The 25,285-nt window shown below is 47.9% G+C and overlaps 1 protein-coding gene across 2 annotated transcripts; it reads right to left on the bottom strand.

The window, feature by feature from the left end:
- Positions 1-2,047: 2,047 nt before the first annotated feature.
- Positions 2,048-24,819, bottom strand: BAG3 (BAG cochaperone 3). 2 transcript variants are annotated; one of them, XM_063101848.1, is made up of 4 exons: positions 24,445-24,819; positions 8,438-8,764; positions 6,534-6,935; positions 2,048-3,431 (listed from the first exon to the last, which is right to left on the bottom strand). In XM_063101848.1, the coding sequence occupies exons 1-4, from the start codon at positions 24,628-24,630 to the stop codon at positions 2,613-2,615; spliced, it is 1,734 nt and encodes a 577-aa protein (XP_062957918.1). In that variant the 5' UTR covers positions 24,631-24,819; the 3' UTR covers positions 2,048-2,612. The 2 variants fall into 2 exon arrangements, with proteins under 2 accessions (XP_062957918.1, XP_062957919.1); XM_063101849.1 differs by having other exon boundaries at positions 2,048-3,428.
- Positions 24,820-25,285: the final 466 nt, after the last annotated feature.

The following is a 25,285-nucleotide window of genomic DNA, read 5'->3' as shown; positions in this document are numbered from 1 at the left end:
TCTTGGGTAAAGTGCCATATATTTTATTTTGTTCTGCTCTTACATTAGTTTTTCTACTGGGGAACAGATTTCTGTTTACAGTGATAGAAAATATTCTATTTCTATACATAGAAAAACTGCTGGTAGGATACAACAAAAGTTCAATTTAAGTCTGTTTGCCACTAACACACACACCAGTTAATTTTATATAACTTGATGCAGTACTTGCTAGATTTGTTTTTGAGAACTATAGCCTGGTTTTGATAGGGCTTTTTTGGTGTGTGTGAACTCGAGTATTAATAAAATCAACATAAAAAATTTTTTTTCTATGGTCCTTAGATAATCCTTTCCCACTCGACCACTGCAGCCCACTTGGTGCTAAAGAATATGGTGCACTGTGTTGAGACTAAGGGGTTTTTGATGTCTTCTGTACCTGGATTCCAATCCTGCCTCTGTTCCTGGCTGTGAGGGTAAGCAAGTCACCTCCTATTTCCTCACCTCTTAAATGGGGATATTAATAATAGCTAACTTTTGCCATGTGCCAGGCACCACTTTCAGTTCTTGATGGTGAACCATTTAATCATTTTTCTCCACTTTACAGGTGAAGAATCCAGGAAGCAAAAGGCTGTGTGACCTGCCAATTATCTCAAAGCTATTACATGGTAAAGCTGTGATTCGAACCCAGGAGTTCTGATTCAAGCCTGTGCTCTTAACTATGATGTTCTCTAAAAGGTACTGAGATTATTAAATAAGCCAAAACCCTCTGACACTTGGTACTCAGTATCTGTCCCCCAACTCCTACAGGGGCCAAGACAATTATGTTGGTAGCCAGTCCTATGTCCAGCCCCCACACAAGGCCCAGGGACCACCAACACAGGCCAGGTAACTCCTGTCCTGATGTCCACATTACATCCAATTCAGATGACTGAAAATATTCTAACTATAAGAAAGAGCTCTTTATTGACATTTAGTGATAAGAATATCAACTAAACTCAGGAACCACTCAAGGAGCCTCATTGTTGTTTGAAGTCCATTGAGAATAGATGCCCAAGTTCCAAAAGAAGTGGTTACATTCTTTCTCTTGGGTTCATTTTAAAAATAGTCCAGTAGGTTTTTTTTTTTTTTTTTTTTTTTCCTATTTACACGTTCAAGTTTCTAGAATCAGTGGCATGTCGGCTTCTATTCCCCAAATGAGTTCACCCAGGAATGATGTTGGCAGACTCCCATCTGAATGACTTCAACCTTTCTCAGCAAGCTAAGAGTGGCAAGTACACCAGTGTGTATTTTTGTGCAGCATCGTCAGGCACCAATATTACCCTCAATACAGTCATGAGAAATTTAGCTGGGGGCTCTTGAGTCAGCATGCTCACTGGGAACTCCAAAGTCTCAGGTCCTTCCCCCGTTTTACTTTATTTGGAAAGTAGTTAAAAAACACAAAATCTAGCACATTTCTACATTCTGGAGCTGTGTTCCTTCCCAACAGAAAGAATAATTTTCTTCTACCCAGTGGCTTCTGAGTGCATCTGGTACATGACCCCAGATGCTTCTAGGAACCCAATCTGGGAAGATAAACCTGGTCCCAGTCTGGTTTGGTGACTCAGAAAGATGTCAGATACAGATGACCCCAAGACTTTCAGAGCACATCCCCAATCCCCAGTGACCTGGACTCCATGGAACACTTCGGCCGGCCTTGGGCAATAGTAGGAACTTGACTTCCCTGTGCACTTTTGAACTAGCTCAGCCTCTTGGTGAGGTCCAAGGGTGGCCCGAGGCCAGGTGGGCAGAAATGTTGCCCAGGTGGCACCTCAGCTGCTGGCTGGCGTAGTCAGAAGGGGTGTGGCAGGCACATTCCCATTACCTGAGTTCACAGCCCTGAGTCTTCCCAGGTTTCAGCTGTAATTTGCCACTGAAAAGTGACCAAGACAATTCCCTCATGAGCCAGGCCAGCAGAGAGACATTATGAATCCCAGAGCAGGCTTGTACATACGTCTTTCATTTATTTTGACTGAAGCCAGGGACAATCTTGATGCTGTCAGTCTTTTCAAAGCTTTAGAAACCACAAAACACACTGAGTTATATTACTTTATTTTCCTTTTTTTAAAATGTAGCATTAAAGTCATCCAACATACAGATTATTCCTATGGTTCCTTACACATTTTATTCTAGCTAAAGTTACGTATATTAACTATGAGATGAAGACAATCATCCCATTAAAATGGCAACATTTCTGAAAAATGTTTTTCATATTTATGTTATGGGAAATTGACTCTCCATCTACCCCCTAAAAGAACTCCTTCAGTCCAGAGCTGCAGGAAGATAGTTTTCTGTCTACAACCACAGCCAACGTGTGGTGCCCACGCATAGAAAGGGCTCCAAAACAACAAGCAATGGGATTAAACTTCTGAAACAACAAGCAATTTCTTTACTAGTACAGAATGATACAGAAGAAAAGCATCATTTTCCCTTTAGCCCTTTTTATTAGTGTTTTGCCTCCACCCAAGTTACTGCGTACCAAGCGGCTACAAGTAATAAAAACCAATTGACTTAAAGTCCCTGAAATGCATGCAACTTAAAATTCCCTAAAGCACACAATCCTTTCCCAGTATCCAAGTCTGATTTTTACTGAGCAGAGTCTATGGTGCTGCTGGGTTACCAGCTGGGTCTGTCGTGCTGCTGGGGTTTGGAGCTGCTGCTGCTTTGGCTTCTGGCTGCTGGGTTTCTGTTTGGGGATCTCCTCCATTTCTGGTATCTTTCTTTCCCTCTTCTACAGCCACAGCACCCATCTCTATGATTGCCTGCAGTGGCTGATCGGTCTCAAGGTTGCTGGGCTGGAGTTCATAAACCTGGACTTGACCTGGGACATCGATTGCTTTCTGTTCAAGTTTTTCCAAGATGGTCTGAACCTTCCTGACACCGTCTCTCCTGGCCTGACGCACATCAGCTCGTCCTTCGGGGTCCACTGAATCCAGAGCCAGCAGCTCTTTGGTCAAATACTCTTCGATCATCAGGTACTTTTTGTCAGTCTTCTTGCCTTCGAAGTTGTCTACAGCCTGCTCCAGCCCCTGCACCTTTTCCAGGATGGCTTCTACTTTCAGCACACCTGGATGTTTTGGGGGGGCCTCAGCTTCTCCAGGTTTTGGGAGAGTAGCTTCCGCAGGAGCAGAGCTGGGGGCTGCCCTCTCTTCTACAGCCAAATTCTTGGGGGAAGAGGGGACAGTAGAAGGGATAGAGCTGGGAGAAGGACAAGGAACTGGAGCAGGGAGAACCTTTACTTCCACTTTTTCAGAGGGAGGTGGGGGTTTTTGGGAAACTGGCTTAGAATCCACCTCCTTGCGAACCACTTGAATTGGGATGTGTCCAGGAAGGAGATCTGGTCCAACTGGGCCTGGCTTACTTTCTGGTTTGTTTTCAGATTGGGGAACAGGTGCAGATTCTTGATGGGTCATGGGCTGCTGAGAAAAAGAGAAAAGGACACGAAGATAGTTTTAATAACTGGCTGAAAGTCACAGGCAGTTTGTAGATAGTACCGATTAGAAAGAAAACTGGGAAAAGGCTTTTTTTTTAAAGTTTGACAGGATAAAAGATTTTCAAAGTCAACCAACAGCTGTTACAAAATAAAAACATAGTATTAATCGTGTATGTGACCAAACCATTTGCTAGGCTTCCATTGATCACCTCGGGCTATTCGTTATCTCTCACCAAATTTCTCTGTAGATGGTATTCTAATGGCGATGAAGAGAAAACCAATGTAATATTCAACAGTGAAAACAACAAAAACTCTTGCTCACTGCTGAGCTAGGTTAGCTCGGAGCAGAGCCCTGAGCAATTCCAATGCTCAGGTGATGCAGCCATCAGTCCTGCCACTGGTCCTCCCTCCTGGAGCTGTAAGATAGTCTCTGCTCCCATATGACCTTCTCATCTCCTGTTTCAGAAAAGATACAACCTTCTTCCTTTTTTTTTAAACCTATGACAGGTTTCTGCATAGACTGATGTGTTTTTTGAGAATAAGATGCTCAAAATAGTCAACTATTAGAATTTTGCTTCAGCACAGTTTTGCCAGAGCCTACCATTCAGCTATGATGCAGCATCTCCGCACTGACCTCTGGCTGTACAGTTTTTCATGTGACTGTAAGCTATAGCCATATTTTTAAAAATGAACTATGCTCAAAACAGAAATATCTTGGCTCTTCTAGCACATAAGTGAATATCTAAAACCTGTTTAGAAATCTCACATACCCTAATTTCATCAACTAGGGAATATGAGTTGGAGTACAATACTTCTAAAGTACTCCCAATTTAAAATACTAAATTTCATTACAATGTTCAGTTAGATAAAGTCCATGAAAGCCTCCAAAAAGGGAACTTTGACCTCCCTATAAGAGGGAGATCACCATGAACAAGGTTAAAAGGGGGTGAAAATAGGATTAACTACTGTTTCACCAATTATGGGAAATATATGGGAAAGATGTTGGAATGTCTATCTCCACAAGTGGGCATTTCATTCATTCCTAGAGTTGATTCGTTATTGAGGCTGAGTATGGATCTGGTGTGACACTTAACCTCCTTTTCCATTCAATCTCTTCTGCCAATCCAGACACCTCAACTTTGGCCCTTACCACTCATGAACCAACCATGTGCCCCTCCTTGGGTTTTAAAACAACGGCTGTGTAAGAAGTGACTTTAGAAACACATAAGTTTCCTATGGTCTGTGCACTTCAAAAATGCCAAGGCCATGCAAGCAAAAAAAGACCGAGAAACTGTCCCAGACTGAAGGAGACTGAAGAGAAGTGACATCTAAATGCAGTGCTTATGATCCTGGAGTAGATCCAGGAATGGGGGAAAACTGCTGTAAAGGAGATTGAAAATGGTCTGTGTACTGGAAAATAGTATTAAGGATATTAAATTTCCTAAATCTGATAATTCTACTGTGGTTATGAGTGAGAACAACAATGTCTTTTTCTTAGTAAAATATTTGCTGACATATTTAGGGATAAAGGGCATGATGTCTGCAACTAAGTCTCAGAGTTAAAAGACACAGACAATATACAGGTGGTCCCTGACTTATGATGGTTTGAATTACGACTTTTCGACTTTATGATGGTGCAAAAATGATACACATTCAGTATAAATCACACTCCACATTTTGATCTTTTTCTGGGCTAGTGTATGATACTCTCTCGTGACGCTGGGCAGTGGCAGCGAGCTGCAGCTCCCAGCCGGCCACACGATCATGTGGGTAAACAGGTAGTCTACAGTGTACTGTGTTGCCAGATGATTTTGCCCAGCTGTAGGCTGATGAAAGTGTTCTGAGCAGATTTAAGATAGGCTGGGCTAAGCTATGATGCTTGATAGGTTGGGTGTATTAAATGCATTTTCGACTTACAACATTTTCAACTTATGATGATGGGTTTATTAGGACATAGTCCCATCACAAGTGGGGGAACATCTGTATATACTGAAGAAATGACAAAGCAAATGCAGCAAAATGTTAACTGGAGCATTGGGGTAAAAGGTATGTGGGGCTCCTCTGTATGACTCTTACAACTCTCCTGTAAAGCTTAAATTATTTCCAAATAAAAAAGCTAAAAAAATTTTGAAAGCAGGGTGCTGTGTTCCAGGGTGCTGGACAGTGTCACCATTTGGAGTAAAAGGACAACCCACATTTGTTCACAGAGGGCTTTCCTCTTAAAAACTGTGGCAATGAATTAATTAGGCTGCTCAAGTTGCAGCCAGAGGGGGCCCAGGGCTGCTGAATGTTTTGCTGCTAAACTACAAGTTGCTCAAACTAAATGACCTCCTCCTCCTCTGGGTACCAGTGCCCCATGTCTCCACTAGATGATGAGCAGGTCTTGCCCATGACCTTCCCTAAGCCAGGACGGTTTCCCATCTACCACAGTCAGCTGATGCATTAGCTGGGCAACACGGTACCCTACTGCAAAGGGAGGAGGAAGGGTATAAGAGAAGCTGAAGAGATAAGATGAACACTTTTGAAACGCACAGAGTAATCACATGCTGAACTATAAAAGACTCAAGCAAGGCACTGTGAGAAAGATGAGTAGGCTTCATGGAAAGGACAAGACAGGCTTGTCCCTTGGAGGATGGGGAGGACTTGGATTGTGCGGGCATTTCTGGGAGTGGGTTCAGCATGAGCCATGGCACAGAGGTGGGAGCGAGCAGGAAGGGCTTGCAGAATGGAGAGGAGGGAGACGAGCTGGCTAGGAGACCAGAGAAGAGGTGGCAGCTGGGGTGTGGTGGGTGCTATGGAACCTGGTCCCAGGTGCATGAGTGCCAGCATTAGTTGTGCCCAGCTGCTTCCTCAGCCTCTAATGAAAAGTGATCAACTGAGCAAAAGCTACAGAAAGTGCTGAGGGGTTCACAGCCCTTGTCCTGCCTTTCTGTTGTCAACCAGCAATTTCCAGAATCTCACTTTCCTCCAGTTACATGTATGTTAATTAGGCAGGGCTGATGGGGGGACTCAGGGCACCTGCACAGTGCTCTTCAGTCCCTGGAGAAATGCCACTGTAGCCAGTTTGCCAACAACCAACTTCCCATACCTGAGACCTGTCGACCACAGTGTGCACACGGATGGGCGATGGGGAATGCACTGGCGTGCTGCTTCTGGCTGGTGAGCCCTCCCGGCTTGATGCACCCCGGACGGGAGATCTGAATGGGGATGCTGACCGCAGGGGCCGGGGCTCCCAGTCATCCCCCTGGATCTTGTGGTACACAGGCTGGTGGGTCTGGTATTCACTCTGCTGAGCTGGATAGTGGGTCTTCTGGGCTTGGTGGAAGGAGGGCTGGGCTGCTGGCCGGGTGACATTCTGCTCGTGTATCACTGGGATAGGGATGTAGCCCCGGGGGAGCTGGTGACTGCCCAGGCTGCTCCTGCCGGAGGAGGGCAGGCTGGCTGAGGAGGATGAGGATGAGCAGTCAGAGGCCGCTGGAGACTGGGACCGCTGCAAGAGACAAAGGGTAGAGGGCGTGGCCCATGAACACCCCTCTGCCTGGGCACTTCAACCACGCCTTCCATTGTGTACCTGGCGGGCTCTAACACATTTCCTAAGACCTCCCATCTGTAAACCTTTCAATTTGCAAAACGTAGTGTTAAGGCTGAGAGCTGGGGTGTCTAAAGGCCTAGGTTCAAATTCTTAGTAGCTCAACAGCTTTCTAAGCCTCACCTGAAATACAGGGAAAGAGTGCCCCCGCCCTCACTGGGCTGTTTTGAAAATTAAAATCATCTGTGAATATGCCTTGGCCTGAGTCCAACACACAGGAAGTGCTCAGTACACTGTATTTTTTATTACACGTCATCCCATTTTCTCTTTCCTTAACCCTTTCTCTGCTAATCTACAGAGAATTCAGCTGAGCACCTGGGAGCTGCATGTGCCCCCTGGGTGCCGGAGGCAGGCCAGGCCCCTTTTCCTTCTGGGCCACCTTCTATTCACCTAGAAAATGAGGAAGACATTTCCCCAGCTGGCTTCTAAGGGCCTTGTTCAGTTAAATTTGCTAAGATTTCTGACTGATTTATCATTTTGATTTTTTACAGCAGAAACATTACAAATCTAGGTACTACTTCTCCAAGAAAGAAGAAAAGCCTCCTGGTATCCCACATTAACTATAACTTTTCACCCCCAAGCAGTAAAGCTAAACAGATTAGGAACAGAGCTGAGAGGCAATGGTGACTCTGGGAACAGATAGGAAACGAGAATTTGTACACAGGATCGATGCCAGTGGACACGACGGGGTGATCTGCAGACAGGAAGACGGAGAGGGCTTACTGCTCAGGAACTCTATTAGGGTTTACTAGCCCTCAAATCTCAACTGAGAACCACAGTAAGAACTATTTTTTAGCTATTAATGTACTAAATCCCTTGGCATACCCTGAAGTGTTTGGCTTCAGGATTAAAGCCTTCTTACAGCAGTTGCCTTCCTGACTCCTTATTCTGAATTTCCTTCTAAACTATGGGACATTGTGAGGGCAGCTAAGGGGTCTCATTTTCATATCAACATAGCTCCAAGCAGCTACTATTCAGTCGTAAGTACTGAACTGAGCAAAATGATACCTAGCTATTATCTCTGTGCTTCTGAAACAGAAATCCCAGAGAGAATAAGGAGCACTGGGATTACGAGCCAGAGGCTAGGCTTCCGGTCCCAGCTCTGCCACCTCCACCTCTGTGGAGGATCAAGCAGTTTACAGTTTATAGTTGTCAGTTTACAGTTGACCTTTCTGAGCCCAAGTTCCTCAACTACAAAAATAAACCATGTGATGCCCACCTGAAAAGCACATCAATGAAACGCTCGGGGACAATATGGGGCTGTCAACCTGTCTTTGCTGGGTGACCTCTGATGCCGCAAGCCAGGCCCTGCACATTAACAGGTGCCTAGCCCAGGGCGCTGGCCTCAGGGTCTGGGGCCCAGGTTGCTCCCCAACAGGCCTGTGGGCCAGGCCTCTCCTTACCTCAGGTCCATGGGAGGCTGCGGGCTGGGCTGCTGCAGCTGCTGCCACCTGTCCACACTGTTTATCTGGCTGGGTGGCTTCTGGCATGCCCCGCAGAGGTGACTGGGACCTCTGAGGAGCCGCTGCTGCCGCCTCGGTTCGGAAACGTGGCATCCCTGGCTGCAGATAGGCATGGACAGGGCGCGGCTGCCGGTTCTCTGCGCCTTCGTGGAGCACGGGAATGGGAATGTAGCCAGGTCGGAGCTGGGGGTACACAGGGTGGCCTTCCCTAGGGGGTAGCAGCCTGGAGCCCTCCCGGGAAGGGCCATTGGCAGAGGATGGAGTTTCCTAAAACAAAAAGAGGAAAAACACAGACCGGTTAGAAACTGGGAGAAAAACACCTCTGAAGAAGAACAGTGCGGTGCAGAGTGCTCTGACCTTCCAGAGTGATTTGGGACCCAAAGTGTCAGCAAGGTCGGCTGAGCACAGGGAGCCCGGCTGCTCCAGAGCCCCCTTGCTTCTGGCAAGCATCCCCTCCTCTCAGAGGCTGCTGTCTGGCCAGCAGTTTTAAGAATTAGGGGCCTCAGGGGAAAGTAGGTGAGCCAAGGTATCTGTTGAATACATGAGAAGCCCCAATTTCCCAAACTGGTCAGACAGGTTTCTTTTCCGGGTAATAAGGGGCAGAAGCTGTCTCCCAAATCTTCAGAGACTCAGATCAGAGGGTGACCCCAAAGAGCAGGACTCAATAATTGACTACTGAATTACGGCAAGCTTCTCTGCTTTCAGAAAGGCCCCAAATTTCCCAACAATACAGAGTTTGTACTGGGCCTAAACACAAAACACAGTTTGGAAATCTTTGCAGAGAAGTAGGATGGGAGTGAAAAGTTAAGGAATATTGTTAGAACAAGTTGCAAGAAGGAAGATACACAAGGAATGCAGAAGCAGCACAGAATAAAGCCCAAAGATTAACTGTGCTAGTCTTATGATGCCAGCTAACAAAGGTTCTTTGCTTGGCCAAACTTCAGTCAGACTTTTAAACTTCCCCTAGGCACATTTGTGCACTTCTTTGTAAAACCCAGTTTTAGCAAAAGAACCTGCTAAGTCACTTTAAGAAGAAAGCCCGACCCTCAATATCTGATCGTCTTCAACATCTGATCAGGTTCCTCATCGTCCATCATCCCCAGGTGATGTGTGATCACTTTGTCCTGTCTCCAGCAAGAATCCGCTTGGGTCAGTTTAGCCAGAATCCCCCTTATTCCTCTTAGTGATTTTCCATCCACTGACCCCACCCTGCTCCTTGTCTATAAATCCCCACTTGCCCATGCTGTATTCAGACTTGAGGCCAATATCTCTCCCCCACTGCGAAACCCTATTGCAGTGGTCCCGATACCTACTGTGATGGTCTGGAATAAAGTCTGCCTTACCATGCTTTAACAAGGGCTGTAAACAACTTTGTCTTTACCTCAACAAAGCCTGCTCGAGTGAGGGGTCCCTCTCTTATGTCCTCTCATGAAGTTCGCCCTTCAGTCCTAGCTATTTTGGGACCCTTGAGAAGGCCAAGTTCCAGAAGTACCACAGGGAAAGATCTTATTTCAAGAGAGGCTGGCCAGTCACTCACTGGCCAATGCCATCTCTCACCAAGCAGGGGCTACCCAACAGAAATCCTGTCTCCTGAGCACTGGCGGGTCCTTCAACAGAGAAGGGGAACCACTGCTCTGTGTCACTGCTACAAAACTGAGTACTGAGTAGGTCAACTATTAAGGAGAGTGATCCCTTCCTTAAGGAGGCCTTCTCTGAACAGCAAACAAATACCAAAGGCTAAGAATCTATGAGCTTGCAGGGTACAGTTTCTAGTGCCACAAAATCAGTCAAAAGTAAGGACAGATACTAAGGGCTGATTTGCATTTTCAGTGAATAGACCATTAACTCTGTGATGTTTCCATTTGTGTGCAGGCATGGGTACCAGGTGGCTGCCCCTGGAATTCAGTCCTTTCAGGCCCATCAACTGCCTCCCTCCTGATGAGACCCTGTCCGGTGGAGGGCCTGCAGCACACAGGGAGGGCAAGGGTGTCGCTGTGTCCTTGGGGACACAGGCAGACAGGCATTCTCAGATTAGAATACCCACGTGCTCAGCGCGGTGGCATTATTTTAGCCTGCTTAACTCTCAGGTCACCCAAGAGCAGGGAGTGGGTCCAGGCCTCACATCAAGAAGAGGTGCTGAAGAAACCCTCTGCTACTCAGTGTTGAGTCATAACACACTTCCGGGCACTCTGTCCACTCTCTGGAGCACCCCCTTCCTTTCAGCCCAAATCAGGGCCTGCGTAAGTCCCGCGAGGTCATCTCTGCTGCCTGCCTGGGGAGCTGGCTGTTTCTTCCCAGCACGCACAAAAGCCTCAGCCAACTGCACGCTCTAGAGACAAGCCAAGCAGTTAGCAAGCCCCTTACCCCACTGACGACTCCTGGGTGAGCATCCTGTCACTGCTGATGTGTCCTCTGGGGTTACAAACCCAGCAAGGCACAGTCCCCTCCTGCCAACAAGGGGCTTATAAGATGGCTTAGGATGCATGAAACAAGCAAGAAGCAAAATTACCTGGAACGTCTGGGAGGCCCTGAGGTACGGGGCAAACACATGGGCTTTCTAGGGTCGAGGCCAGCCTACTAGCCTAGATAAGATCCAACTTCCATTCTTGATTCTATTAGTAACAGTTCCGTGAGCTTGAACAATTCTCTTAACCTCTGTAAGCCTTTCATTTCCTTTTCTAGAAAACAGAGCTAGCAACACCCGCCCTGCAGAAATGTTGTGAGGTTTTATAGGAGGCCATCAAGACAGCTGCCCAGAAGGCCCACAACAAACTGAGCTCGCTCCCTTACCAGGTGCAAGATTATGCTCTTCAGCCTCCAAAATGTCAAAGGAATCAAAAGTGAAGGACAAGATTCATCGATAGTGACAGAAGTCAGAATGGTGGTCACATCTGGAGGAGATGGTAGTGGCCAAGAAGGGTCTTGAAAGAACCTTCTGAGGTGGTGGAAATACTCTTTTTCTGGTTGGTGGTAAATAGGTGTATACCTATGTAAAAATCTATCCAGCTATACAGACACTTGCCTGGAACCCCCATTCTGCCCCTACCCTGCCACAGCCTACCCATACTATCCAGCTCTAACAGGTGAGAGCTGTCAACCCCACCACCCCCTGCAGCCAAACCCTTCCAGGGCCTGCAATCCTTAGATTGGCCTCACTGAGGCTTGGCTCCTCCTGGGAAAAGCACCTGGATCCCAAAGCCACTGGATCCAGTCTGCCAAGAGCTGTGCATCTCATGCATCTCACTGAGTACGTTTTGCACCGCAGTTAAAAAGAAAGAGAAAGAAGAAAGGAAGGAGGGAGGAAAAAGGAATAAGCCTGTCTGTGCAAGGGACTGTGACAGGAGAGACTGCTTCCTGGAGCCAATATCAACCCGGGTCTCTCAAGTGCCACGTGTGGGTCAGTGGAGGAAAGCATGTGGCCACTGGAGGAAGGGTGGTGGAGTCAGAGCGGCAGTCGGAGGAGGCCTGAAGATGAGCGCTGAGCTGAGATTAGGCTGGAGGCCCAGGGGGCTGAGCTGGAAGTGAGGACCCAACGTGCACCGTGCTGAGAGCTGCTGACCATTCACAACCAGTGAGGCCTCAGCAAGACAGGAAAACTGAGGAGGAGAAAGCAGGACACGTCAGGAAGGGAAGGAAGAAATCAGGGATGAGCATGAGGGAGCAAGGGCAGAGGACATGGAAGGGAAGGCAGGGTCCGAGTAGAGCAGGAGGAGGAGGAGGGGACAGGCCTCCCTGGGTGGCAGGACAGGAGAAGAGATAGGGCCAAGATTCATGTTCTGAGTGCGGGGTAGACTGAAACATGACGCTGCCGGCTGGCACAAGCTAGAAAGCAGGGTGGCTAAGATGGGTAAGGGTGGCCTGGAGGCTGCTTTTCCTGCCACCCTGAGACCTGTACTCCTGAGTCCACATGAATTAATGACCCACTTACACCATTCAGCAAAAAAAGTGTCTCTCTGTGAGCACTGCACCGAAAAGAAATTCCAGGTTCCCCTTCCACTCTGGTAGGGTTTTGTTCAGAAAAACACTGTTTTAGGTAAGTTAATAAAAAGCCCCATCAACTTTGCAAAAATACACAATTAAACACTTCTACATGAATAATTTAAACCAAAAATGAAACTTCAACCCATCATAAGGTCTGTATAGGGAATGTCTACACCACCTTCTAATGTTCCTACTCCGCTATCATTGGAGTCCTAACAGCAAATGCTCCTGTGTTACTAAGTAAAAAGCACCACCTGGAAGAGTTAAATTGCCCTTTCTGTCTTCAACAGTGTTTTTACCACAATCTAAGGCATTAAAAAAAGGTATTGTTTAAATGAAAAAAATAAAAGAAAGTGTAATATTTATAATTCCCCTAGAACATAACTAAAACATATCTCTTCAGGTCTGTTAAGAAGTATTCTCAAATTTAAGCACAGGTCCAGAAAAAGCCTCTTGGTTACACCAGCATCTTTCAGACAAGACTCACTACCTGCCCCATCTGACTTCAATGGGGACCTGGGAATCCACCTCCTTGGGGTTGCCTCTGTGTGTGTTTGGGGGTGGGGAGGTTACCCCCTGATCACATGATAGGGGCTGGGGCACAATGCAGTGACTGCAGCTCAGCTCACCAAACTTATCTTTGGGTAAAGACATCAGGATTATATATATACAAAATCCAATTAGGAAATAAGAGCCTGGGCGAGTCCTGACTTTCACTGCTTACCTCACTACATTAATTTATAAGATGAATTAGTTAATTCTTCCCGCTTGTTTGCGCATTGCATTAAAATCCTCTGAGGCATGTCTCAGGGCACCAAACAACTCCATGAGATGGCCAGGATAAAAAGCAAGAAAAAATTACCCCAGATGAGCAAAAATTTGCCCTATTAAGTACAAGATATTATTAGAGAGAGCCTGAGGTCAAGCTCTGAGCTTGGGTGAGCTGTTGGGCTTGTTTGCTTAAGAGCACATTTAAATTTCTCTTCTTGTTTTTTGATAACAATGTGGGCACTAAGGGGACACCCAGGAGACCTGGAAAGAGACTGCGCTTGGTCCTGATCCTCGATCTGCCACATAAGCAGCTCGAATCTCCTCTCTGGACCTTAGTTTTCTCACCTGTAAAATGAAGAGGAGGCCCAAAAATGTTCTATAAAGAAGTAGTTCTCAAATTATAGGGGGCATCAGAGTTCCCAGGAAATGCAAAAATATGCAGATGCTAAGCCCAACTCCAAGAAAGTCTGATTCAGTAGGTGTGAAGAAGCCCCATTGGGCTGCACTGAGAAACGGTGATCTGAAGTTCCTTCCAGCTCTGACATCCTCCATAGCCTCATCTCCAAGGTCCCTTCTAGCACTAAACACATACACGAAATCCCCAAATAAGGAAAAGTTAATATCACAGAAATCTAAAAATTACCACTCTTCATATCAGAAATCACTGAAATGCGATGCACCCCAAAGTTTCATGTACCAAATGAAGAGGAAGATGCTGCTGAGACCCCTCCATGAAGTACTTGTGCCTTAAAAGCAGGGCGGGAACAACAGCTCTTGGCCACCTGCTAGGTAGTGCGTAGCTGGGTGTAGGCTGGGCACACACACGTTCACAGGACAACCATGGAGAAGGGTCTGCCTGAACCCATCCACAACGGATCCCCTGTACACAAAGTGGCCTCTGAACCCGGAAAACGGGCTCCCCTCTGTGAACTCCCAACCTTGGCTCCATGGTACATTTTTTTTTTTTTTTGCTGGCTGTTACAAGGATCAAACCCTAGACCTTGGTGTTATTAGCACCATGCTCTAACCAACTAAGCTAACCAGTGAGCTCAGTACTCTTAAAAAAGTGGCCTCAACACCTACAAACCACAGCTCCCATCACCCTGAATGAAGGGCGACAGTAACCAAGTCAACGCTTAGGGGTGCCCTGCAGCACTTCTGCCTTAACAGTCTGGAGCCTTAAGTAGGACACCAATGTTTTTAACTGGGTTTTGAGGCCAGAAGAGCCTTCACAAAGGTTTTACTAACAATACTTCAAAACTTTTATTTATTTATTTATTTATTTATTTTTAAAGATGACTGGTAAGGGGATCTCAACCCTTGGCTTGGTGTTGTCAGCACCACGCTCAGCCAGTGAGCAAACTGGCCATCCCTATATAGGATCCGAACCGTGGCCTTGGTGTTATCAGCACCGCACTCTACCAAGTGAGCCACGGGCCGGCCTCAAAACTTTTAAAAAAGAAAAAAAGACAAAGAAAAACAGGAGTCCTGGAACTCCCCATATGGCTACGACCTGGATTAAAATTAAGTGGCTTGGCTTACCTCCATCAGGCAGGAAACAAACAACTTTCCCCAAAAGCACAGAGTTGAGCTTCAACAACCTACCAAAACTTTGTTTGGTAGGACAGGCCATATAAATGAATTAAGTATTATTGCTAATTTGATATACAGACAAACATCCATTTGCATCCCTGCAACCAAACTCAAAATCTTTAAGTTCCCACTGGATTGTGAACCAGGGTCTCTCCCACCACCACTAGCACCATTTTAGACACATAATAGACTCTGGGCAGATTCTGAATAATAAGCTAAATCCACATTCCACCCAAAGTCCAATTATAACACACCTGAGAAGTTGGATTTTGTCCTGAGACTCCTAGTAAGACAAGAGGTCTGTGTTCACCACAAACTCTGTAAGCAATCACAGGTCACCGGAGGCTTTATCTGATATGCCTGTTATTAACATACATACATCTTATCCTGGAATTAATAAGATGAATGTCTCTATGTGTTTCTATTGGGGAAAACTTTTTTTTAGAAGATAAAACCGGGCCGAGCCCGTGGCGCACTCGGGAGAGTGCGGCGCTGGGAGCGCAGCGACGCTCCTGCCGCGGGTTCAGATCCTATATAGGAATGGCAGGTGCACTCACTGGCTGAGTGCCGGTCACGAAAAAGACAAAAAAAAAAGAAGATAAAACCAACATTGCTTCTCTTTGCACCTGTGTCTAGATAAACAGGAATGAACCAACACGAGCCCTGGTCTTCATGTTGCCACTCTGAGCTCCAGTCCCACCCTGCTGCTCACCAGCTGTGTGGTCTTGGACAGGACTTCTTGCTACTAAGACTCAGTTTCCCCAGCTGTAAAAATCCCTACACCTCCCAAGGAATTTTGCAAGATTTAAGTGAAATGAGAAAGTCTTTGTAGACTCTGAGCCACTCTACACAACTGGTTCCTTCATCCCCCAAGGAGTTAACGATGGACCCATATTTTCTCAAGCAGCAACTGGTTGGGCCTATTGTTTACAAAGCCTAATTCTTCACTGGTTCTCAGAAAGCTGGTAGTAAGTCCATTAGAGTTAGAAGTCCCTTTATCTGACAGTCTTAAGAGCACTAATTAGCAAGGATGCCATTTTCTCTGCTGAGGACAGTACCTAAAGTTTCACAACCTGGAAGCAAACACAGCCAAAAGCAACTCCAGGGACCCATGCCCTAAACTGCCTTCTCCCTCCAACAGGCCCCCGTCAGCTGCTCTGTGAAAGGGGCCAGCACCGCAGACAAACTCACTGCCAAGAAGCAACACCCAAGTGCACTGATTGTGGCTCCTTGCACACATCCCCTGAGGCCTAGGGGAGAACAGCCAGGCCAGGATGGGGCACAGGAAGGTCTGCCTGGGAGCAGAACATCTGTGGACGTCTCCTCGATACCCTCAATGCATCCCCCACTAGGGCATGACCGTCTGCATCTGCTGGGTATGTCCCCTGCTGGAGGAGTGCTCTGACCTCAGAGTCAGCATCCAGCCTCCCCACAGTCCCCCACTCCTGAAGCCCTCCTAAAGGATGCCAGGTAGCAGCTGTAGGAGTTGGGATGTGGCCCAAGGTCGCACGTGAAATTAGTGCACAGCCATGCTGAGGGATGCCCAGCTCCTGAACTCAATGCTTCAGGGAAAATTAGAAACTACCTATTTCCTCTTTGGAAAAAACAAAGAGCAGTGCTACCTGCCTTCACAACCTACAGCTACGAATCACAAATGAAAAAGTTCCTGACATTTCCATACTAGGAAGCAAACTGTCTGAATTTAGATAAAGACAGCAGGAAAAGGGAATCACCTCACCTTTTACATTACCTTGGCTACTCCATCTGCTGGACACCGACCATGCAAACGTTTGTTAGGCATTAGGGCGCGGGACATCAACAGCCATGCATTTTGTACCAAATTTTCCAAAAGAAAAAACCTCCAAGGGCCGAGCCCGTGGCGCACTCGGTAGAGTGCTGCGCTGGGAGCGCGGCAACGCTCCCGCCGCGGGTTCGGATCCTATATAGGAATGACCGGTGCACTCACTGGCTGAGTGCTGGTCACGAGAAAAAAAAAAAAAAACCCTCCAATTCATCAACTGTAGCTTGCAGGAGGGGAGACCCTCTCTGACTAATGGTGAGACCCTTGGGGGGAATTCCAGGGGGAGGGGGACTCTCCTTCCCACCATAAGCAGCTTCTCAAAGCATTCCTCCCACAAGAAGGTGGTGACCATTAGAAAACCACTCCCTCGCCTTCCATTTGTGGTGACATTTATGCCACTTAGAGCTGGATGCAGAACAGCTGTGCAGAGGGCCAACTCCCTCGCCTTGGCTCCTCATTAAGGTGGCCTGGCTTCCCCCCAACACGGACTGGGCACCTAGTTCCTGCTGGTACTGTCCTCGAGGCTGCACACAGATGGCTCAGGGAGGAGGCAGGTTTGAGGACAGACACAGTGCTTCATGCAGAACAGTGCAGAAACACATTTCCCTGGGCCTGTCTTGGGCCAAGGATCAGGAATGAGTCTAAGGCTCCTGGGGCTGGGAGCTGTGGGTCTGGGTGAGGCTCCAGAAGGCCCAAAGAGCCCTCACTTGAGCCCTGTGCTGGGTCCCCCAGTAGCTGTCCTCTACACACTACCCTTACACAGGGCATAGGAGGCCCCAGGAACAGGTTCTGAGGCTGTCTGTACACTGGTTGAGAAGTCAGCTAAACTTGGCACAAGGGGGATAAGAGGAGATCTAGCTTCTGAGAAATAAGACTTTGGGCCTACCTGAGAGCTGAAAGATCATGTACAGTAAGAAAGCTCTACTGTGTGGAGAAGCCAAGCATCTACCCACAAATACCCTTCTACACCAGGGTGGAGGCTGCAAACATGTCCAGAGACTGCACGCCGGCATCGGTTCAGGCTCTGGACCTTCCATGTACCACCCTCCCTTGATTCTCTCAGCCCTGCTGCATAGGTATTGTTGCTATACCCATTTTACAGAAGGGGAGACTGAGGCTTGGGAGGGGTAAGTGATTTACCTAAGATTGCCAGAACCCAGCTATGTCTGATGCTAAGACCAGGTATATGCTAGCCCTTTCAGTATTCCTGTCACACCTGTACACTGTGTGGTAACCTGTGTGTGACTAAAGACTCCAAACCTGTCACCTTCCCAGGGTAAAAGGCAGCAGGAGGGGAAGCATTTCACTTCACCCAGCCTAGCTGGGCTGAGGCTCAGACCTGGAACATTCAGTTCAAGTGTACTCTGGGCCAGGGAGCCAGCTCTCTGCTTGCTGAGTCATCGGCCCAGCCAAGGCAGGCGAGCTGGAGTGAGGGCACCGGCTCAGTTCTGAGTCACCATGGCCTCAGACTGCACTGGCACCCAGCACGGGGGCACTGTCAGAACTGGGGCCTCTGGAGGGAAAAGAGCCAGTTCAACAGTGCAGGAGAGCTAGCTTCGCTCTGACCCAGAAGATTCATCCAGTGAAGTGGCTGCCTTTTCTCCTTCACACACAAGTGCTTTCCTATCTTCCCACCGTTTGGATTTTTAAACCATTCATTCATTCATTCATTCATTCATTCAGTATCCAGGAAGAATTTTTAAAATAATTGGGGAAAAAAGAGAAGCCCTATAATTTTACTTTAATGAACACTGAGGAAGTTATTTCTAAATAGGAAATATTTGTTCTCCAACAGGATGCTAAGGAATTGTCAGTGAAAGTCCCACCTCAGTTCACTAGGGCACAGCTCTGTGCTGGGAGTTCCTGGGCAGCTGAGCTGTTTACAGGACCGTGACGCAGGCAGTGAGCAATCACTGATTCTGGACTTTTCTGAATTGACGGTGAATAAGAAGCCTCATGAATACGGTGTCTGATCTTACTGCCAGACACATGAAATAAATAAGTAAATAAAAGAGACTCCTTGCACAGTGCCAGGAGCTGCTCTCAGTGCAGCTATGGATTAGTGGCATCAGGCTGCTGTGAGCTCCCAGCTCTCCAGCAGGCTTGCTCCAAGACGCTATATTACTGGTGGGAACAAAAAAGAGCTTCTCCAGACCCATGAAGATGAACTCAGGGAATCAATCTGAAATCCTTGCAGAAAAGGTCATTCAGAAAGTGATAAAAAGCAGCAGGCCTCTGGGGGCTACTGGGAACCCAGGACAACAATGCAGTCCTTAAGAACCAACAGAAAGCTTCCCAGACCACACACAACCACCTACAGCCATTAAGAGCGACTCTTCTTTAACCAGCCTGTACACTCTGAGGTCTGGGCCCGTGTTTCATTCTTTTCCAGTCATGCATTCAGTTTTTAATGAGCCTATAGACCCTGCCAGGCACCAAGAGGCAAGAAGGTGAAACAGACAGACTGTGCGCCCCTGGACTCTCAGCGGACACTCAGTAACATTCAGACGGGATGAGTGAGTGATGACTAGGGCCCCTCTCCTAACTGCAGATCCAGGCTCAGGAAATGGGCCAACATTTCTGATCACCTGTACAAAGATGGACTTACGGCTGTTTATTACCTGGGGCTGTGCTGGGAGAGCCTGAGTACGAAGCAGCCAGGCGTAGGAGGGGCAAGTCTGTCACCCCTGTGGGGTGAAACCCAGGTGGGGTTCAAGCTGCAACAGTCTTCTGATTTGCCCTAGGCCAGGCATATCCCCTCTCCAAGTCTGTTTTCTCATGCATAAGACACTCTTAATAGTTCCTATCTCAGAGAGTTGTCTTGAAGATTTAAAAAGATAAGGTTTGTAAAAGCAGCCACCTATCTCTGGCACATATATATAAATATGCTGACAAACAAAAATAAATTATGTTCATTCCTTCCTAAAAAAATTCTTTCTGATTAGGCTTTTACAAGCTCTCTGGCTTTCTGAAAATCTGCCAAGGCCCCAAATATATCTTCATAGAAATTTATGAAGACTTAATAACGCCAGATATCTCGCATAGTGTCACAAGTGCCAAAGGAGGGATACAGATCAACTTCTGCATCTGCAAAATGAAGAGATGTACAGCATAGCCTCAGAAGTCCGGCTGAGTTAAAGTTCTCAAGCAGAAGCGGATCGGGGGTGTAGACTTGTTTTATGACCTGGGGAGTCAGGGAGGGGCTGGAGAATAACACAGTCAAGTGTGATAGGGGATTCATTGGTGTTCATCATGACTACAGGGTCTCAGAGGTTCCTAATAAGCAAAGCCCTTATCTTCAGCTTCTACTTTTTCTACATAAAGTCTCTATTTAAGAGCAACATTAAAACAGCAAAACTTGAAGGAGAATGAGTAGGTCTGGATTATGTATGGTTTCCTATTTTGGATGATAAACATCAGAACATAATTTTTAAATGTCAGTAAAAAGTAATAAACATGTACAGTGGTTTATATAAGGCAACCATGTGTCATTTCAGAAACGAGGATGGCACTAATCAAGCCTCACGGGTGGTATGAAGCTTTCTGACTCACAACCAACCCTGATATCATCCAACAGCTAAGCCTTCCCAGCCCTGGCTAATGTCAAACGCCGCCACAGTTCCTGTGTATGGGCTCTCCTCTCGTAAAGGACAAATCTACTCTCCAAAGCAGGAGAAAATTATGTTGTCAGAGGTGCAGTCGGTTCTTGTGTGAGCCAAACACAGGCTGTTCTTACAGGGGAAAATGAAGGTCTCGGATGAGCTGGACTCCTAAGGCATCTGGCCACGTTCTCCAACCACGCCCCAACAAATCACTGTTCATCTAGTTGCAGAGGAATCTGCTCAGCCCTAACTGCAACATGTGGAAATACGAAGGAGAGAATGGCTTCTCATTTCCTGATTGTGCTCTGATTCTGCTAAGAAGCACAACAGCTTGTAATCGATCTGGCAAGAGCAGAATGATCTCATCTTTGAGAAAATTCAGGAGGCTATGCTAAACCTGAAGCAGAATAAATGGGCCTCTCTATTTCAATCAGAACTCAAAACATTTCCGATTTTCTCTAAAAGGATAGTTCAACCTTCCTCTCACAGTGCCTGAGTACCTATCAAATTATTATGGTGAGATTCTGCTGGCAGGGCAGACAGGAAGGAAAGGTTCTGGCTCACTTCTTCCTGGGGGCCAGGAGGGTCTGGGGACTGTCCTGAGACTGACCACCTCCCCACTGCCACACTGCCACCCTGCCCGACTCTGCGTGGTGCTTTCTCCACTCTCTCCCCACGCCACCCTCATATTCACACGTCCAGAGGCCAAGGTACCGGGAGTTTCTCCAAGAAGGAAAATGGAGGCTCGGGCAAAGGCTCTGCAGGTCAGACGCTAAGCACGCACTGCTCGAGGGACTCCAGGGCTTACACAGGTGTACACTAAGTTGCACCTCCCCTCTACAATATGGGATCGTAAGCCATCCGTGGCTCCCACGCCAGTCTGGCAAAATCAGAATCATCAGAAAAGCTTTTTAGACTTACAGATTCCTGGGCCCCAGACTCAGCAATTCAGATTCAGCATGGGTGGGCTGGGCACAACACAGCTGCAATCTGTGTTCTTAAAAGGCTCCCCTGGAGACTGCCAAGCTGGGGGCCCCAAGACCCACAGAGCTAGACAGAACAGCCCTGCTCTGTGACGGAGGAGGGTCTCCCTCTGGTCCTAGGGAGGTTTGGGAGGGAAGAGCACTCCAGAGTATGTGGCCTCTGTTTATTCAGAGAGTAAAGCCCAGAGGAGTGGCCGCACCGGAGCTTGCATCTCCTGACTCCAAAATGAAAGCCAACCTCTCTGTCAGGGAAGGGGCCTGGATAGGTATGAACTTGCCAGGAGATTATAGGAAGCACAAATGTGCAGAAAATCGAAATCCAGGAAGAGTGCAGGTGGGGAGGTCCAGCTGCTTAGAATGGTGCTAGATGAAGCCCAGTGTCCTGCCTCTCTAATGACAGCAAGACACTTGCTTTCACTCACCTCTCCCTAAATATGGGAATGAAAGAGTCACTCTAACCACTTCAGGGGAATGCGGAGGATCAACTGTGCAATGACAGGGAATAAGACTAAATAAAACACAAAACTCTAGTCCTTTTCTTCTTCCATGAGAGCCACTTCTTTACCAACATGGTCAGGCTGTAAACATCCTAAAGCTGAGTCTTCCCCCAAAAGAGAGCTTTCTCTTGTTTTCATGCTCAATAAATAGCTGTTTGCTGGTTGACAGCATTTCCTTTAGAGGGTGAGAATGCTCAAAGGGGCCTCTTGGCTCAGCTCCTCCAAAATCACCCTTTGTTTTCTGCCAGGGCTCTTCTGTCATTATGCATTAAGAAACCAATTTCTAATAAAAAATAACACTGAAGGATTTCCCACTGTATTTAGTCTGGAGTAAGGTGTAATTCATTCAAGTGAAACTGAATTAGTCACCCAGATAATCTGTGACTATCAAAGCACAGGTTGAAAAGCAGTGAAGCCCAAACAGCTCATGGACTTAAGTTAGTTTTCTCCTTATGTTTTAGTGCCATGCTGACAAATCTCAAGTAATTTGGTAAAAATAACTCTTTTCTTGAGTTGATGACATCCAGTCATCAAAGCCTAAGCAACCACAGCACAGATGCCAGTGACCCAATAACTCGGTGGCAGAGAGGACACAAAGATAATCAATTATCCCAGCCTGAATGCTTCACAGATTCATAAGACATCTAAGCCACTTCTAACTTCTTCTGAACAAATGCACTGCCTCTTTACTAGGACTTTTCATTTAGTTCTCTCCTCGCTATCAGTACGAGCTGGGTGACCTTCAGAAACACACTTGGACTCTCTGGGTTTCTTTATCAGTAAAATAATGAGGGTAAACTAAAAGATTTTTAAGGACCTTTCAACTTTTAGGTTCTGACAAATTTTCAAATCAACTTTTATAGTGCTGGATATCTGATTTAGTTGTTCTTATTTTCTAATGGTTGAGAACAATAATAGTAACTCAACTTGTTTATTTCCCCTAGTATTTGGTTTATGAAACCACAATCGGACCCACCCACCAGGTGGGTACAGGAAGAACCCAACTTGCTGGGTAAGTTTCATGTTGAAAACAAAGTGCTGGCAATGTTTAGGTTCAAACTTGATCTTCACTCACAGCAAAGGGTGCCAGAGATTGACTGCCTCTGTCTACAGGACGAAGACCTCAAAATAATAGTTGAATAATACCACACTAAAGATCTACGTCCATGCAGACTGCAGTAAGAATCTTACTTACTTACTATGCAAACTTAGGTTTGAAATGAGCCTGTTTCACCCAATGGGTTGAACAGACACAAAAAGGTATATATAATTATGTCCATCCCAGCAAATTACAGCCTCTGGTACTAATTTTCAGAAATAAATATACAATTGTTTTCTTATAAATGTAAACTGCTGAATATCCAATGTCATTGGGCACCAGAGTTTCATCAATATTTTTAAGAAAAAAAAAAGTGTATAAAAATGAAAGTGGATAATACAGGTTTTTCTTCTAAAATAATGGTTTATAAAGCATTTTTCATTTGGTGAGTTTTTAAATACTCAAAATAACGTACCAGCTCTTTACTACTTTTATTTTTATTTTGCCCAGACAGCAGGAATTTATTCTTTAACTATGTTTATTTTTCCAACATTTTCATTTTGAAAAAGCTCCAATTCATAGTAAACTGTAAGAGCAGTAAACTAACTATAATTTTTAAAATTAACACTCATTCCAAATTTATATTTTCAAGTTTTCATGCTCTTGAGGGTTAACTACATATCCTTGCATATATGTAAATGAGGCACACGTCTGTATTCACAAGAGTATCACTACTCAGTTATTTGTGTACTAGTAATAAATCCTAACTATTTTAATACCGTAACAAGGCAGGGAATGTTTGCCATTAAAAAATATACATATCATTCTCTTTCTCCCCAGCGTGAGGCGACGTCCTAAGGCAATGGCCAACTATCAGAGACAATCTCAGATCTCCAGTTTAGAAACTGCCTGGGAGAAGAGCATCTTGTTTTTTTAACAAGTCATGCTAGTGTACATTCCTATGGAAAGCAGTTTCAAACAATAATACAACTTTAATTTCAAATACAGAAGAAAAAAATGTATTTACATCCACCTCCTGAGTCACTCTGTGCCTCAGACAGGAGAGTAAAGTCAAAAGACACCCCTCAGTCGAGCTTTGGAACTTGAAGAGATGAAATTCCCCAAAGACCTCCCCCTGCCTGCGAACGGCCCCCTCGCGTTCGTGGCCGCGCGATCAGCGCAGTGACTCTAAGGGCTCAGTCGGTGAGACCGCGGCGGAGCCGGGCCTCGGGTGCTGACCAGGCCTCCCACCCCTCGCCGAGCCCGGGAGCACGGGGCCAGCTCCAGCCACCCGGCCCCCTGCCCCTCGAACCGAGCCGGCGGACCGGCCCCGGCGCCATCGCGCGGGTCGCACTTCCCGCCCCCCCCACCCTTCCGGGGACCTCCTCCCGACCCGACGCCTCTCAAGGACGGGCCGGCGGAGGGTACTCGTCCGGGCGCAGCAGGATGCGCTAGGGGATCAGCGGGGAGACCCCCGGTGTGTGTATGGGGAGCGAGGGGACGTCGGAGCTGGGGTCCGCCCGAAGGTCCTCGCGTACGGGGCGGCCTTCACCCGCCTCCGGGACCCGGGCTCCTCGCGCCCGCCCCGCCCGGCTCAGGGCAGCCGCCGCCGGGCCTGCTCCCGGCCGCTCGCCGTCGAGGTGCGGCCGCCGGCCGGAGCGGACTGCGGGCCCGGCTCACCTTGGGGCCCTCGGGGGGCAGGCGCGGGTCGTTCCACGTCGTGGTGCGGCTGTTGTGGTCCACGAAGAAGGGCCAGCCCGTCTGCGGGTCGACCTTGATCTCCCAGCCGGGCGGCAGGGGGTCGCGGTCGCCGGCGCCGCCGCCGGACGCCATCTGCACCATGGGCGAGTGCGTCGCAGCGCTCATGCTGGGTCGGGGTTGGCCCGGGGCGGCGGGCGCGGGGACGCGGGGACGCGGGGTGCGGGCCTGCGGGCGCGGAGTCGCGAGCTGGGCCGCCGCGCGGGGCACCTCTCCACAGCCCTGCGCGCCGCAGACGTGTCCGGGAAGCCGGCGCCGGGCACCTTTATGAATTAAAGGAGGGGGTGACGTGGCCGGAGAGGGGTGGAAGTGTCTGGAAATAGCCTCCTCGCTGCCAAAGAGGACGGAGGAGATAAAGGGAGGCAGCAACTGGCCGGCTAGAAACTTCTGGTCCCATCCAGAGAAGTTGGCGGCGGCCGCGGGTTGGACGCGGAGCTCCGCCCTGACTCATCTGCTATAATCGTGGCGCGGCGCGGCGCGGAGGGGCGGGGCCTAGGCTGGGCCCGCCCCTCCTAGCCCCGCCTCCCCGCCCTCTCGCCCCTTCTTCCCTCTCCTCGCCCCTCCCCCTTCCCTCTCCTTCCTTCCCGGAGCTTCCAGGCGGGTGTCCCGGGCAGGGATCGCCCCGAAGGGGGCCGGGGCGCACCCGTCGGATCCGCCTGGGGACCGGCCGAGGGACGGTTGTGCCCCGGCGGCGTCCTCTGTCGCACTGGCCGGGTTGCGGCTTTAGACTCGCTCCTTCTCCCTCGGGCCGCGCGGGTGTTCC

The sequence above is a fragment of the Cynocephalus volans genome, chromosome 7 (genome assembly GCF_027409185.1).
Source record: "Cynocephalus volans isolate mCynVol1 chromosome 7, mCynVol1.pri, whole genome shotgun sequence".
Taxonomy (NCBI): domain Eukaryota; kingdom Metazoa; phylum Chordata; class Mammalia; order Dermoptera; family Cynocephalidae; genus Cynocephalus; species Cynocephalus volans.
The sequence above is the reverse complement of the archived record's forward strand: the minus strand, read 5'-3'. Positions and strand labels throughout refer to the sequence as shown.